This window comes from Morone saxatilis, unplaced genomic scaffold (assembly GCF_004916995.1).
Source record: "Morone saxatilis isolate NCDOM2014 unplaced genomic scaffold, NCSU_SB_2.0 Contig3, whole genome shotgun sequence".
NCBI classification, from domain to species: domain Eukaryota; kingdom Metazoa; phylum Chordata; class Actinopteri; family Moronidae; genus Morone; species Morone saxatilis.
In genome coordinates this window covers 17,391,330-17,406,697 of record NW_023339873.1, presented here as the reverse complement: position 1 = coordinate 17,406,697, position 15,368 = coordinate 17,391,330, and the positions used below count along the sequence as shown (strand labels likewise).

Here is a 15,368-nt window from a genome sequence, read left to right as displayed (position 1 = left end):
GGGGGGGGGGGTGATGTGTGGAGCGGACAGAGAGGGGGTACAAGAGGAACTGGGGGGACGAGGCTGAAAAGAGAGTAAAGATGTGATGCAGTACAGGCTGAAAGTAAAGAAAAGAATGTGAGGGATTGACAAAAGGAAGTAAAAAAACAGATGATTCACATCAGTGCAGCCTGTGGAAGGCATCAGTGGTCAGCGTACAGAGAACGAAATAAGAAACTTGCATAATGAAACTTTGGTATGGTTGTCATGGGTGTGATGCAACAGATTGGCATTAACAGATCTGAGCAGATGAGACAGACTCACTCACCAGACATGAGACGTTAACTGACGAAAAGCATGCACACACACACACTGCTTCGACCGCAGTGAGGGTTACGGCTGTGTGGATCTGGATTGTTTCAAGTTAAGTGAAGAAAGTCCTTTCTGAGGCAGCCAAGAGATGACCCCCCCCCCCCCCCCCCCCCCCCCACCCCTCCTTCATGGTCGAAGACTCTCATTCATACAACAGGGAGAGTGAGCACAAAAATGGAAAGGAATCCAATGGAAATAGTTGATGTTGATGACTCCTGGCATTACTTCAAATGGGCCTTGATTGGTTCAATGCTATTGATTTATAAACTCGCTCGAAGACGAGACAGAGATATGTGAAGGGAGGGAGTCCTGCCATCGATTGAACTTCTCCAGTAACTTTAAGGCAACACTGACAGGATCCCCCTAGTGATGATTCTTTTAAATCCAAGCTCCGAGTGATCGCTTCAGGGCTGTATGGAAGAATACGGGGGGGTGGGTGGTGCTAATTTGTATCCACTGTTACACAAAAATGTGTGATTCGAAATGGACCAGAGGAGAGGAAAGAAAGGCAGTTTCTATAGTAACCGTTTTCAGTGGTTGTCTTCGCTTGCTCTCACTTTTCTGTTGATTTGCTGCCTTTTTTCCTTTACAGTTTCCTTTACAGTTTCCTTTTTTTGGAGTAAATCAACCACCAACAAGTTTAGTAAAAAGGCGGGAGGGAATTGGCCTCCATTCATTAAAATCTAAAGAGAAAACACGAGAGGAGGACCAGGTGCGTTGTATTAAAGGATTCATACAAATACCCGCACAGAATCAGTAAACACACAAATACACACAAATAACAAACAAACAACAAATAACAAATAAAGAAAATTCCAAATCCAAACGCACACCTGGAAAATAGCTTTCAGTGGCACAAATGCTGAGGAGCGACATGGCACAACTAAATCTAGACACAACTATTCCTGCCCTATATTTCATATTTAATCTCCTGTGTTGGAGGATTTCTTGGCCCAGTACACTGTGTAATCTTGTCGAGGGGCAGATGGCGCACTCATAGTGTCAATCGGATCCCCTGGATTGGGACAGTGGAGGAGGAGAGTTGTCCAGGGGCCGCCAGCCGCTGCGCCAGGATCAGCAGGTTTGGCTGACCAGCGGCAGCATCAGCAGCATAGAAGCAGACAGTCCCTTCACCTTTTTTTCCAGCCTAAACCCAGACCTAGACATGACTCTCAGCACAGGGGTTGACATTGAAGGCTAGGATTAGGATTAGCCCAGGATCCCGTGTAACAGGCCTGTCTTGTTTCCGCTTCCTTCTTACAGAAAGACGCAGACATCTCATAGAGTAGCCCTAACTATTTTACACACATTTACACTCTGTTTTGCCGCTTGCTGCTTGCCTGAGGAAAGAAGCAGATTCCACTCCAGACAGAGGAGGAGATGAAGTCCCTGTGGCCACTTGCCATCATCTTGTGCCAACTAATGAGCCCTTGTTATGAGAGAGGACTGGGTACACATACAGTGTGAAAAGAGATATATACACATGCAGAGGACATTTTAATTAATTCAATAAGAAAATTAAACCAACACTAGCAGCTCTGTGAAGCCGTACTTAGCTAAATGTTAATATTAGCATGCTAACATGATCGATGCTCACCTGCTCATTAGCAGGTACACTGCTGACCATGTTCAAATCTTAGTTTAGCATGTTAGCATGCTAACATTTGCTAATTGGAACACAAAGTACAGCTAAGGCTGATGGGAATGAAGGTTTGATTTGATACATGAGACAAATTTTGACCTGATGATGGCACTAGATAAAAAGTTAAGGGAGTAGTAATTCAAGTAATTAAAATTCAGTCTGATGGGGAAATGAATGTCTGAACCAAATTTCATGTTAATCATCTACAAGTTGTTAAAGGAAAAATTTAACATTTTGCAAAATATGCTTAATTCACTTTCTTGGCATAAGTTAGATGAATAGACGATACAGCCTTTAAGTCTGTATGCTACAAAGGTACTTCCAGCAGTCAGCTAAAGTACCTTAGCACAAAGACTGGAAACATGGCTCTGTGCATAGGTAAACCTCTAAAGCGAAATAACTAACAAGTTCTCTCTTGTTTGTTTAATTCATACAAAAACCCAGATGTAAAAATAACTGTTTAATGGGTGGTTGTGTGCCAGACTATTTCTTGGTGGGACCAGTTGCGCAGCTAAAAGCAGGAAATGACTTGTCCCAAACTAAAAAGTTAATAAAGTAGAGAATACCATTAGGAACCAATGAAGGAAAACAGTGTGCCTAAAAACTAAAAATCACATCACTGGCAGTAGTGTGAGAGACTGGTCTCTTTAAACTGCTAAACTTAGTCCAACAGAAGTCTTCAACAGACCCTTTGCCTTGTCTCCAGGGAGCATTCTGCAGCGGTTTCCCTCTTGGATGCTACAATTTAGAAGGCAGATTTATGTAACAGGCTAGCTAGCGTCGGCTTTTATTCATAGAATAATGGAGACTACAGTGAAGTTTTGACAGTCTAATTTGCATGGCTGCAGACAGTCAAACTCGCCTCGGCCTTGCCTCTCCTCCACCACCAAAACAATCTCACCTTCAATTACCAGACATCAGATGAAATGAGGGAGTGTGTGGTCCCCTGATTAGACCAGGAAGGGAGGGAGAGACAGACAGAGAGATGAATGGGCCCGCTGGTGTCCCGGAGAAGACTGAGAATAAATGAATGAATGAATGAATGGGACAGTAATGAAAAGAGGAGGAGGTGGAGGGGAGAAGGGACGGAAGGGAACAGGACATTCAAAGTGGTTGGTCTAGTTGTTAAAAGAATTGGAACAGAGAATAAAATGAACACAGCTGAGTCGGAGGCTGAGGGCTGTATGTGCAATTGTGTCTGTTCACCAGGGAACAGATGGGCTTTGAAGAATTTTGAAAACTTTTAAAAGACTTTTAATGTCCTACATATCACACATTATGCCCAGGGATCTGCTAAACTGAAAGCGTAATTACAACCTGGTTGAATGGATGACAAATCTGAACATATTTCAGCAGGTTAAAGACAGAAGTCTTTGTCAGTAGCCTACCTGTTGGAAAAGCAACTTTAAACGACATTTAAAAATCCCATCTGAAAAGATTGGGGAGGACACATTTTTAGTTAATCAGCTCATACTACATGATAATATTCAGACTGATATAATAGTGATTGTTCCAGATGCTCAATTAAATGCTGCACCAATTTTACCCATCAAGTTCAGACTACTTGTCCTGGGTAGTACTATTCAGCCTGTGAAAAACATTTTAGTCTCTCTTTGTCAAGTCTGAGAAAGTAACCCTGATGCTGTCATAGTGATGTATATAGTCATATGAAAGACAGCTTGCATTACAAATTGAGAGTGTAGAGGTTTTAAGAAATGTATACTAACCAGGGAGGGTCTAAGAAAACTAGGAAAATTAAAAAGTTTGGAAAATGTATGTGTGTAATGTCTTTTAGGAGCTCAGCCCAGTTTCATGCAAAAGTGTGTGGGATACTGGGTCGCACAAGGGGCTAACAGGCAGGATATTGGCCTCTCTTGCTTCGGTGGTGTTAGAGGGTTCAGGCATTGTGATGATTTACTTTTTCGCTTCCATTAATTGTTTGATCTGTTTGGAAATGTAGCTTTCTTGTCAAGAGTTACAGAAGAAAATGGTGACCACTCTCATATCTGTACAGTAAACATGAAGCTACTGCGAGCGGGCAGTTAGTGTTTATGCTAAGCTGAGCTAACTTCATGTTTACCGTACGTACATGAGAGTAGTCTAAGAACAACCTAAGACAACAATCTAAGAAAGTTAAATTTTCACAAAATATCTGACTATTAACGGAAGAAAAAAGGTACCCATTTAAAATACTTTTCAAACCTGAACCCTTTCGCACTACTGACTCTTCACAGTCTTGAAAATCAGTCATCACGGCCAACTCTGGTTTATAATCAGGTCTGAAACTCAAAATACAAAGTTCACACAAAGTGCAGACTGAAATATGAACACAGTGCTGTATAAAAGAACTCCTACCTACTTTAACATATGATGGCACAAACAAAGACACAGAATAAAAAGACAGAGAAGGATGTAAAGAATAGCAAGGGGTTATTCGACTAAACATTTGCTTTGGCAGGCGCAGAGTAGAGGGGCGGTGTTCTATTAGTCCCCTGACATGCATCCAGAGGAGCCCCTCTGTCTTGACCATAAATCTGAATGGAGTGGGAGTTATCATACATTCCCCCTGCCATCCCCTCCCCAACTAAACCCTGCATTCCTCCCAGACACCGCTTCGTACAAACAAAGTGGCCAGTTCCCACCGCTCGACATTGGGAAAGGCGATGGTTTGTCATGGAAAAATCCAGAGGCATCTCAAGAGTCCTTTCGAAGTTGTTTTTTCCCCCACAAGCTTCAGCAGTGGATCAACACTTTGCATTTTCTCTCTTTGTGGCAGTGAGAAAACTATGTTGGACATGTAGTTCACACAGAGATGTCAGTTCCTATCAGAGTATAACTAGCTCTCCAAATGAACTGTGAGGATGAGTGAACTCCACACATACAGAATTTGAACTAATGTAGAAGCTGAATGAAATGCACAGAGCATAATTCAGACACAGCAAAAATCCACACCCTGCATAAAAGCCCAAAGATGCAAGGACTGAAAACATACACACACACATATGAAATGGGTGTGAATTCAGAGGCAAGTGATTACAGAAAACCCTGGTAACACATTCCATAGGAGTTTGCCTCCTCCCTCAAAGGGAGTCTTTTGTGCTTATTGAAAGGCAGAGGGGTTACAGGGTTTCTCCCTTTAGGGTGCAGAGAATAATACTCACTCTCAAGACAATGACCTCATCCTGACTCCCTCTGTGTGTACATGCATTTCTATGTGTGTGTAGAAATGAGTGTGACTACGATTGTGACAGTATATATGCACCGACAGGTCCAGGATAGGGGAGAGAAAGTCAAAGAGGCAGAAAGAGAAGCAGGAAGTGTTCGGTCAAGGATGGTTTACGAGGGGAAAGGGGGGGCCCCTTAAAAGATCCTCAGGAGGCAAGTATTTCTCTCCCCTGTCTGATTGGCGTCCACCCCCCTCATTGTCTGTCCAAGGTGAAATGATCTGTACATGACATCGGTGAGAGCTGCTGGTAATGTAAAGCACACACACACACAGGCCCAGGGAGCGGTGGGCTTCAACAGGAAATTCCTTTACAGCCTTTTTGCTGACTAAGACCTCCGAGTGGGAACAGAGCAAGCAAGAATGTAATGTATATGGTGTCTGTGTTATTTGGGGTCTGGCGGCATATGCACAAGCCATTACCACAGGGGTGTGAGGGTTTCAGAGGAAAAGCACACTAAAAGCATTTTAATAAATAAGCAGGTAAACAAGGTAAAGTCTTTGTTTTAGTCTGTTAATTGATAATGAAAACTGCTTCATTGCGGCTACAAAAACACATCTCACACATGAATTTGACTAATGCCTAATCATTTTGAATATACCCATTAACATACTTGCAGGAGATTAAGGTTAAAGGTTCTGTTTATCCGTCCTTAAATTGTGGAAATTTGAAAGGAAGACTGGCGCCTTCTATGAATTTTCTGCTGTACTGACAGTCCTGACATTGGTGCAGTAGAGTGATGGATCCCCTTGTCTGTTTCAACAATCCCCCCTGCGGCCACACCCACCCATACACTCGGTATTGTGTGGATACCCAGTGTGAGAGAGAGAGAGAGAGAGAGAGAGAAAGCCAGGCAGACACAGACAGTAGCCATCTTTACAGGCAGCAGCCATGTTGCAGAGCCGGCACGCTGTACAGGTGTCCCTCCACAGTGACCTACATTAGCCCAGCTGATGCCACCACAAAGAGCAAATAAACATTTCACTGGCTGCCTGCTGCTTCCCCTGAGGCATGCAGTGAGGGCAAGTTCAGGGAGATTTTGGGAAATGGAAATAGCAGAAATGAGATTATTAATGCGACTGATGATGAACAATGGTATGTGAGAACATGTGGCCAATCCATGTCTGTGAGATGGATGCTGCAGCTGAAAGAAAAGGAGTGGCTGGTTGAAACTGAGGCTGCCCAAATGGAGCAACAGCGCCATCGGGTGACTCACTTTTACACTGCAGATTTTAACATACTGCTTCGATAAATATACAGCTCCAAAACTTTATATTCAATTCAGTTCATTTATTATATGCTGCAGCAAGCATAAAAAAAACATAACAAAGCAACAAACAGTAGTTGGCGTGAGCTTTAAGTAATTGTAGTTATGTAGTCCATCATAACCCCTCAGGGCCTGTGAACAGTATTGTAACAGAATCAGCATCACCAAGCAACCATTCACAATGTAATATACTTCACCATCAACATTCATAATTCTGGAAATCTGCATCACCACGCAAGATCAACACTACATATAGAAATAAACATTAAAGTCTTCTACACATTCACATTTATTTAAACCTCACTGACAAACCAGTGAGCCATTCATCATAAACCTTTCAAACTTTACTTTCAATTCTAGACGCAAAGTTCCCAAACATACCAACTATATCAAGGTGAACTTTGGAGAAATGAAATTTAATGGTATCATCTTGGATTTTAATATTTCACTCTGAAAGACCTATGATTATATCAGTGTGCTATTAGTGTATTTTATTCCAACCTTAAAGCTATTTAAGGATAAATAAAGAGAAAAATTGTATGTTAAGGGGTGAAATATTTGTCTTTAATGTCAAAGCATTGCTATCCTGTCATTACAACTGAACATGCAGCCCACAGTATTCAACATGCAAAACAGACTGACCAGAATGTGTCAATGATATTCAGTATATTCTGTATATCATTCTGAGTCTGACAAACCAGAAGTGTCCACCCACAGTTTCCCCAAACTGAGTATTTTGTTCAGCTGTTCCTCTGTAAAGTCCCCACCCACAGACAGCAATATAATTCTTTATGGGGGCACAGATCACAATAAAACTCCTCTGTAGTGGCATCTCCCTGGTACTTTTAAAACCATTTCAGGGCTCCTTCAGCTTAAGTTTGGACCAGTCTTATAGGAATTCTTTTACTTTTCAAAGTGAAATTCCACTTTATTATTTGTTTGATAGACCTTTGTACTACACAGTAGCTAGACAACCTGGATTATAAGCACACATTTGGTGCTGAGTTTTGGTATGAGTGGTGATTTCCGGGGCACTGCTTGCACCGTAATCGAATATACGCAATGTTCCACTAATTGTAATGTTTTTGAAGCTTGGTCTGGTTTTTCTTCTTTAGTAGTAAAATGACCATACTGGATAATTTCGTAATGCATGACACTTAGCCCATTTGCCATGAATTCTTTAATGACAATGATCATTTGAAAAATATAGTGAAATACTTGACTTAAAAAAAAGAAACTTGACAGCTTTGAAAACAGATGTGTTTAGAGTAGCTTTGATCAGCTCAAAGTGTCGATCTGAAGGGAATACACAGCCGAGAATTATAGACATGCAACACATTGTCAGAACACAAAAACCTGAAGAACAGCCAATGTCAAACATACAACTCAACAGTAACCATCTGCACAATGTTTTGCATGTTATTGCACAGACATGCAATCCAAAGCACATAATACAATAATTAAGCATTTATTTTAGTATAAATATTACATCTCTAGGATTATTTTTTTCTCAGTTACATTACAGATGATGGAAAAGGAAATCAGGAAAGCATGGAGTGCTCACGTTGCTCCTTGGTCTACTTGGCACACTGCCTGCTGAGCTATTTCAATCCAAACATTGGCCAGCAGAGAAACTTCAAACGCCACAGATTTGTCATATTCTCCAATACAAGTAAATAACAAGATGCTGCCCCTCAATTTCAAGCCAAAGAATCTGGTATCATGACACCAGGACCAGTTTGAATTCTCTTTATTGAATCAAATGCGACTTCTCTCTTAATGAGTGATAATTAATAAGTTCCCTCTACCCGATTAAGACAAACGGATAAACAACTCAAAGAAGTGAGACACAAAAAAGTGACATGTAGTCCGCAACAAGCTCATATATTCAAATAAATCATGTGATATGATAGAAAGGGGAAAGAACGGATAATGACACGTTAGCTGGTTGTGTTTCAGACGACTGACTTGTAAGAAAAACATTTGGATAACATTATCACACTACTGTGTGTTTTACAAGGCCATATATCTAAAGTTGGGAGTGAATCCAAAATGAAGAGTGCTCTATGAAAGAAGGCCAAAACATTTCTTCTCAGTTTGGAGATTCACTTGCATAAGAAAGAAAGGAAGAAAGGGGGCACAGGTAGAATTAAATCAAATCGATCTTCACCGTTCAAAAATCACTTGTGGAGTATTTCATCTTAGAAAGGTGACAAGCAGCATTTGAGTTTATGGCTATTTTGCAGCCTGCAGTTAAGTCATTGCCTAACTGGAAATATACTTGCAACATACATGATGCATTTAATGCCATAAAGAAAAAGGGAAATCAGCTCCTCCCTTGCTGCAGTGAAACATTTCACACTCTTTGACTTGTCACTGCTTGTTCTTAAGCTTTAAGGGTCAGAATGAGAACAACCTCTTTCTATTACTAGTGTCTTATGCTCTCTAAGTCAGAAGAAATAGCCAAGACCTGAGTCATTACCCTCGCTAGCGGCCTATCTGCACTAAACTGACAGGAGCAGTCGAATTCTTATTGCCTTGGTCTTCCTGTTGTTCTTGTCAACAGGTTTACCAATATGGTCCAAACCCGGTGGAAAATCCCCTACTGACGATCATGACATGGTGACAGTGTGGACAAAGAGTTAAAACACGTTAAGCATGGTTCGTCTGCTGAGAACTAGCTTTAATGGTGGGACAGAGTTCGTGTTGCAGTGGCTCTCAGTCCCAGTTCTCCCAGTCTTCGTCCATCTGGTTAAAAAAAAAAAAGGTGGGGGGTTAATAAAATGTTCCTGATTATTTTTATTTTAATTAAGATTGTGGTAAATGTCACAATGGTAACTTACCTCTCCAGAAGCTTCTATTTTAGAGAGTGCCATTTGGACTTCTTCTTCTGTCATGTCCAGGTCAAAGTCTTTCTCCCAGTCCTCGCTCACATCGGTGCTGGAACCTGGAGGGGGAAAGACAAATTTGGAACTTTCTATGACCTCGACTCTCCTGCTTCTTCTTAGCCCATTTAGTGGAAAACTGCCATTGCTGAACTTAATCCTGTTTGGATTTCTACTCCCAAACTGTAACAGTAGGACTCTCATTGCCAACTGAAAACAGTTCTCAACGTACCTTTCTTGCCATTGTTAGAGGGCGTAGATTTCCCGCTGTCGGAATTAAGCTCGAACACTCTCAGGTCCTGTGGCCCCTCCTCTTTTGCTGCTTCTGGTTTAGAGGCGGGGGCAGGAGCGCGCACTGATGCCCCGTCAACGGTGACCTCTGGCTGGGCTACAGCTTCCACTTGAGCCTCAAGAGGCAAGTCACTCTTTCCAGGCCTATGCTCTTCTTGTGTCTTGTCTGCAACATCTTCCAAGCTGGCTTCTGTCAGTTTCTTGGCAAGCTCCACGGCAACTGGCTCTGGCCGCACCTCCACCTGCGTTGGCAGGCTGACGCTGTCGCTGCTAACTGAGAGGGTGGCATTGCGCTCTTCGCTGGGAGACAGCACAGGGCTCAGCAGAGTTGTTCCTGTTCCTGTCAAGGTTGTGGGCAGCTGGGTGGAGCTGTTGTCCAAGGGCGGTGTGAAGTTGAGATGAGATGATGATGTGGCGCCGAGGAAGTCATCTGACAGAGACAACAAGGAACACCAGAGTAAGTGTATAGTTTAAAGGTTAATCAGTTTATTAACGATGTAAAACTGAGGATAACATACCCTCCTCCTCCTCCTCCCAGCCCAGCGTCTCGGTGTGTGTGGTCTGCTCCGCCCTCTGCTTCAGTGCCACTCTCCTGGCCTCCTCCTAGAAGACACAATCACAGTCAACTATCAGTGTTTTAAAGAATGCAAGAATGTGTGCATGTGTGCATCATTAGACTGATTAGCAACGCTCTGAACGTAATGAATGTTACATTTGTTTTTCTTGAATAAGAAAATGTTAAGGTGGATAAAATTCTGTGCTACCTTAAAGTTGTTGAATACAGAAAGGTAACATTTAGTTCTCCTTGTCAATGGTGTTAAAAATATATATATATTTATATATAAAATATATTTTAGAAACCTGGTTCTATTAAGAACAACACCACCACAGACTGTCTTCCAAAATGACCTCAGAATTGAATCGATACCTCTCTAACACAGCGTTAAACACCAGAATATGATACAGTTAGCTTCACAGAGATAAGACTGATTGAAGGTTGCATTCGCTATTTCTGCTTATTTTGAAAAAGATCTCCATTGTTTGGTATTTGTGTAACACATCAGGTGGTCTGTAAACATGTATTATAATAATTTACTGTGTAATATCCTTGTAACATCTCTATTGTTAATAAAAAAGTGTAAATAATAATAATTAAATAAATGTATAATAATAATAATAAATAAATTATTAACACCAATAGTTTTTCAGTTAGTGTCTTAAGATCATGTAACATATAACCAGTGACATTGCTTTCTACAGGAACAACAGGCAGATGGAGCCACTGGACTTTAGACTTCAAGCATGTTTTACATTTTATATTCTCCCTAAACAAATCAACATTCAGTAGGTTACAGACACCACCTTCCCCTTATTTCAAAGCAGGGAAAATCCTGCATTGTGACCTTGCACTAAAATGATTAATCCAAAATAGGCCAGCAGGTGGCACCCAAGACAATGATTTGGGCTGATGGGAAAGGCTTCTTGACATAGTACATTATATAAAACAGAATGATTACCTGGTCCAACTGGAAGACTTTGTAGAAATACCTCTGCCAGAATTCTGAATGGGCTACAGCTGCTGGCACCTGTGAATAAGAAAAATATATTTTTCTGGTTTATTGCACTTCCATATTTTTATGACATCTAGTTCTTGTCCTTTTTGTTCTTTTGAAACAGACACTTTCAACAAAAGCCAAATGAATGTAATGTAACCAAATGTAAGAATACCATTTTGGTGTAAAGGGCTCGTATAGAGGGACTGTTGACCAAAAGCTCTGAGATTTCTCCTTTCTTATCCTCCAGACTGAAGCTGGACAGCCAGTTGTCAAACTGCTCTGGGGGACCTGCAGAAAAATAAGCTCTCATTAAAATGCACTCAAAAGATACCAAAGAACATTTGCAAATTTAGAACGCAAGCATTATCCCATACGGTTTACAATTATCCCATTTTCATATAAATCCACCAAAATAATAATTCAGCACTGATTAATAGTCCCATGACTCACTAGCATTCAAATGCTGGCTTTGCTTTAAGAATGTTGAACAAAATTGACTTCAGGTTGTAAGGGGAGCTTTTTAGGGCGGATAATAACATTATTGTAAAAAACATTTAGAAAATAGAAAATTAATGTGTAGCAGCAGCAAAAGTACAAAAAAGATACATAGTGTGGACAGTAAGTAATCTTTAACATTCACCCGATGGGAAAACATTCAAATAATACCTTACTTAGTATAGATATTAAGTATCTTAAAAACACAATATCCTATAACAAATTAAATAAAACCTTACTTGCATAACACAACTAATACAATTCAAAAACTCCAGTGGAGGCTTTGCTCTACTTCACTGTGTGTTGTCTTACCATCGGGCTCATTGCAGTATGTAGCAGGGTCAGCTTGCAAACTGTAGAGACGTGCCTGCAGGAAAAACAAATGTTTAGCTGTGGTGGTTTTGTTTCCACATGCACATCATGTGCTCACTTTCACAGTCCTGCTGCCTCTAATAATGAAACAAAAATAAAGTCAGTCCTGAATCAACACTTTGTTTAATATTTTCAAGGAGATTAACCAGAAAGTTACATTTTCTGCTCAATTCATTATTCACAAAAACCCTGGACAAGTATTATGCCTAGCTCTGTTTTATCATTTAGAACTCAACCTGTTGTATTAACAGGTGACTCTAAAGTGTTTTATTCAGGTAAAAGTACAAGTAGAAATACTGCTCAGTGCCCACCTTAGAGCTGTCGTAAACCTCTGTGGTTCCCGCTGGCGTTGCCACCAATGTGATCACATCACAGTCAATGGTTTTATCAGGTGGTGGAGCAAGTGTGTCTGATATCACCCCTAAGAAACTAGAGAGGCTCTTCTTCACCTTCTCTGTGGTCTCAGAGGAACCTTCCACCTGGAATATACCGTTTGTATTAAGCATCTTATACTTGATTCATATGGAAGACATGCATATGACAAGGGTCAACTGAGTGCAAGCTGTCAGGAGATACTTGGTTAAAATAAACAATGCACCAGGTGAAGGCTGCAACTCACTGCAAGTTTGTTCCTGACAGCAGTGGCTGTAGCCACAATTGAGCAGGTTGTGTCATGTTGCACCACAGTGGAAAACTCAGTCAGGTCTCGCTTTAGGAATTCTAAGGCCTCAGATGACTGCAAAGAAGAGTCAAAAAATGAAGATCAACATCCAGATTCAATTTCATCATCTCCATTCTTGTGGCAGACAAGCGTGTATATACATAGAAACATCACATATAAATTACACAATAGTTACAGGTGAATACAGTTCACACCAACAATACATGTAAAGATATGATGAATGTAACAAACTTAAAGAAAAGCAGTAAAAAATTACTTTTATCCATGAGTTCTGACTTACTTCTGGCTTTTGAGTAACATTGTGAATTAATCTATTCATATTTTTTCCCCCTGGAACATCAAAGCTCACATTTCTTTGTACACGAGATGTACAAACCTTTCCTGACCTCAACAATGCTGTGCAACCAGTTTTTACTGACAGAGGTTCAACCCAATTCTAATGCCACCATTGAAAAGGTGACAACAGATATGGAATATGTGCGGTTAACTTTTCTGGAGTTATTTGTGGGGGGAAAACAGCCTTTGTTGACTTTCTGTAGATGTATTTACTGTAATGTTTTATGAAATCTAAACACTGAAGGGAGAATTGTGGTTAGAGTTAATGAAATATTCATAACAGCAACATCAGCCAAAACATTGTAAATGCTGAGCTGCTAGTAAACATTTAAAGTAAGTAAAGTTAAAAGTACTAATGTACACGATGTGGATGATTTAGCTATTATGATGATGATGATTACCTTTTCTTTGACGGCCTGGAAGCTCTGCTGAAGCCAGCCTCCCCACCAACCTTCTCTGGAATCATGCACACATTTAAAAATCAGCTAACGTCAAACCAAACCAGCAGAGAAAACACTTGCACAAACTGGACAACCGCTGTACATTCATCAAACGCTCACAACAATAGCTCTCCAGTTGAGCAGCACTTCGGACTCACTGTCAGCTGTTGACTCTAAAAGCTATCTGTAGCTAACTCACACACACAGCGTAGCAAGCTAAGCGAGTTAGCTAACGTCCAATACCAGCGCCGCGCAGGCTAACTTGTCGAAACAAGTCGAGCGGCAGGGCGGAACATGGCTGCTAGACGTCAACATGAAACACGTTGTATGTTTGTATTGTTGTTCATGCGTTGCTGCGTGATTTAAGCTGCTCTACACCACAGCTAGCCAGGCTATGCTAAGGCTAGCCAGGCTATGTTTTGGTAAACAAATGCACTTCCTGAACGGACTCCGTGAGCTGCAGCGAGCAGCGTTCAAACAGTGCAGTCACATCACAGAGTGCTGGACACACAGCGCAGCGAGCGACACGGTGTGTGTGCACAGGGTCGGGGCTCTCTCCTACATTACTTGTATTTTCAAACAAAAAGTAATTTGCGAGTTCACTCTCACCCTTCAGCCATCTTCAGACGATGACATCATCAGTATTTACTGAACTCTGACCCCGCCAGCACGGCTTTGAAAAAATACACACGTGATGCAATATGACTTCCTTTGTGCGATGCACGCAGATAATAACATTCTCACACACTGAGAGAAATCACTGTTTAAATGCTCATCTGGTACAGTTTTTAATCTGGAAATGTCTTACAGTCGTTTCGCTATCTATGGTGGCTGCAGAGGATCGAATTAGACGACAACGCTTAAGACTGAGTGGCCAAAACTACTGTAGTGTGGGAGACTAGTGAGGGATACATGACCTACGAGGAGAATGGGAGGACTTTCAGCTGTTCTCTGTTGTTTTGATGTATTATTAGCAACCAAAAGTCTCCAAAAACTCTTCATACAATTGTCAAAATTCAACACAGTACATCAAAGACAGGTGAATATAAGATAAAGGGTGGCATAAATATGTGTATATGATGATTTAATCACAATCAATCACATATAAACATTTGCTTGGAGAAGCCTCCAAATGGTGATTTAAACTCAATAAATAAATACATTGTTTTATTACTAACTAACTAAACCAAATACTGTGAAAGAAATAGTTAACTGAAATGAAAATTAGAACTATCTAGACCCTAACTGAAATTATATTGTGTACTTACAAAACTATAGCTACAGGAAATGTCATCAAATTTCTCAACACAACAAGCTAAACTAATAAAAAACTAAACTGATCCACTCTGTAAACTAACTGAAGCTCAACTGAATTGAATACAAAAGTTAAGAACTAATGAAAAATACAAAACTATAATAACTCTGGTGTCAACTGGACATCAGATTTGTGTTTGTAAATGTTTGCAACCAAGCTTTTTATGTGACTTCATACAAGTCTATGAAGGTTTGTAGCTCTGCGTGTTTATACAGTGAACGAGTGGGACCCAACAAAAACAGATTTATGAGGAACACTGAGAATATTGTGAAAGGTAACTTAAAAAAACAATGAAAAGTCAAAGTTATTGGAGAAAAGATAGACTTTCTTTAATAATAATAATACAGTATGGAACTGTAATATAAAGCTATCTAATATCACAACTGTGTGATGATATGTGTGTGTGAATATGTATGTATGGATATATATACTAAGATCAGCAACATCTATACTGGTACTTAACTATTGCTGCTGAGACCTTCATCTATGCTTTCATCACATCCAGAATTGAC

At 40.6% G+C, this 15,368-nt stretch overlaps 1 protein-coding gene across 1 annotated transcript; it reads right to left on the bottom strand.

Annotated features, from left to right (window-relative positions):
* Nucleotides 1-7,646: 7,646 nt before the first annotated feature.
* On the bottom strand, nucleotides 7,647-14,255 carry bsdc1 (BSD domain containing 1). Its single transcript, XM_035673941.1, has 11 exons — nucleotides 14,151-14,255; nucleotides 13,503-13,557; nucleotides 12,703-12,819; nucleotides 12,395-12,562; nucleotides 12,024-12,078; nucleotides 11,389-11,504; nucleotides 11,178-11,246; nucleotides 10,179-10,263; nucleotides 9,602-10,090; nucleotides 9,328-9,431; nucleotides 7,647-9,232 (listed from the first exon to the last, which is right to left on the bottom strand). The coding sequence occupies exons 1-11, from the start codon at nucleotides 14,159-14,161 to the stop codon at nucleotides 9,203-9,205; spliced, it is 1,299 nt and encodes a 432-aa protein (XP_035529834.1). The 5' UTR covers nucleotides 14,162-14,255; the 3' UTR covers nucleotides 7,647-9,202.
* Nucleotides 14,256-15,368: the final 1,113 nt, after the last annotated feature.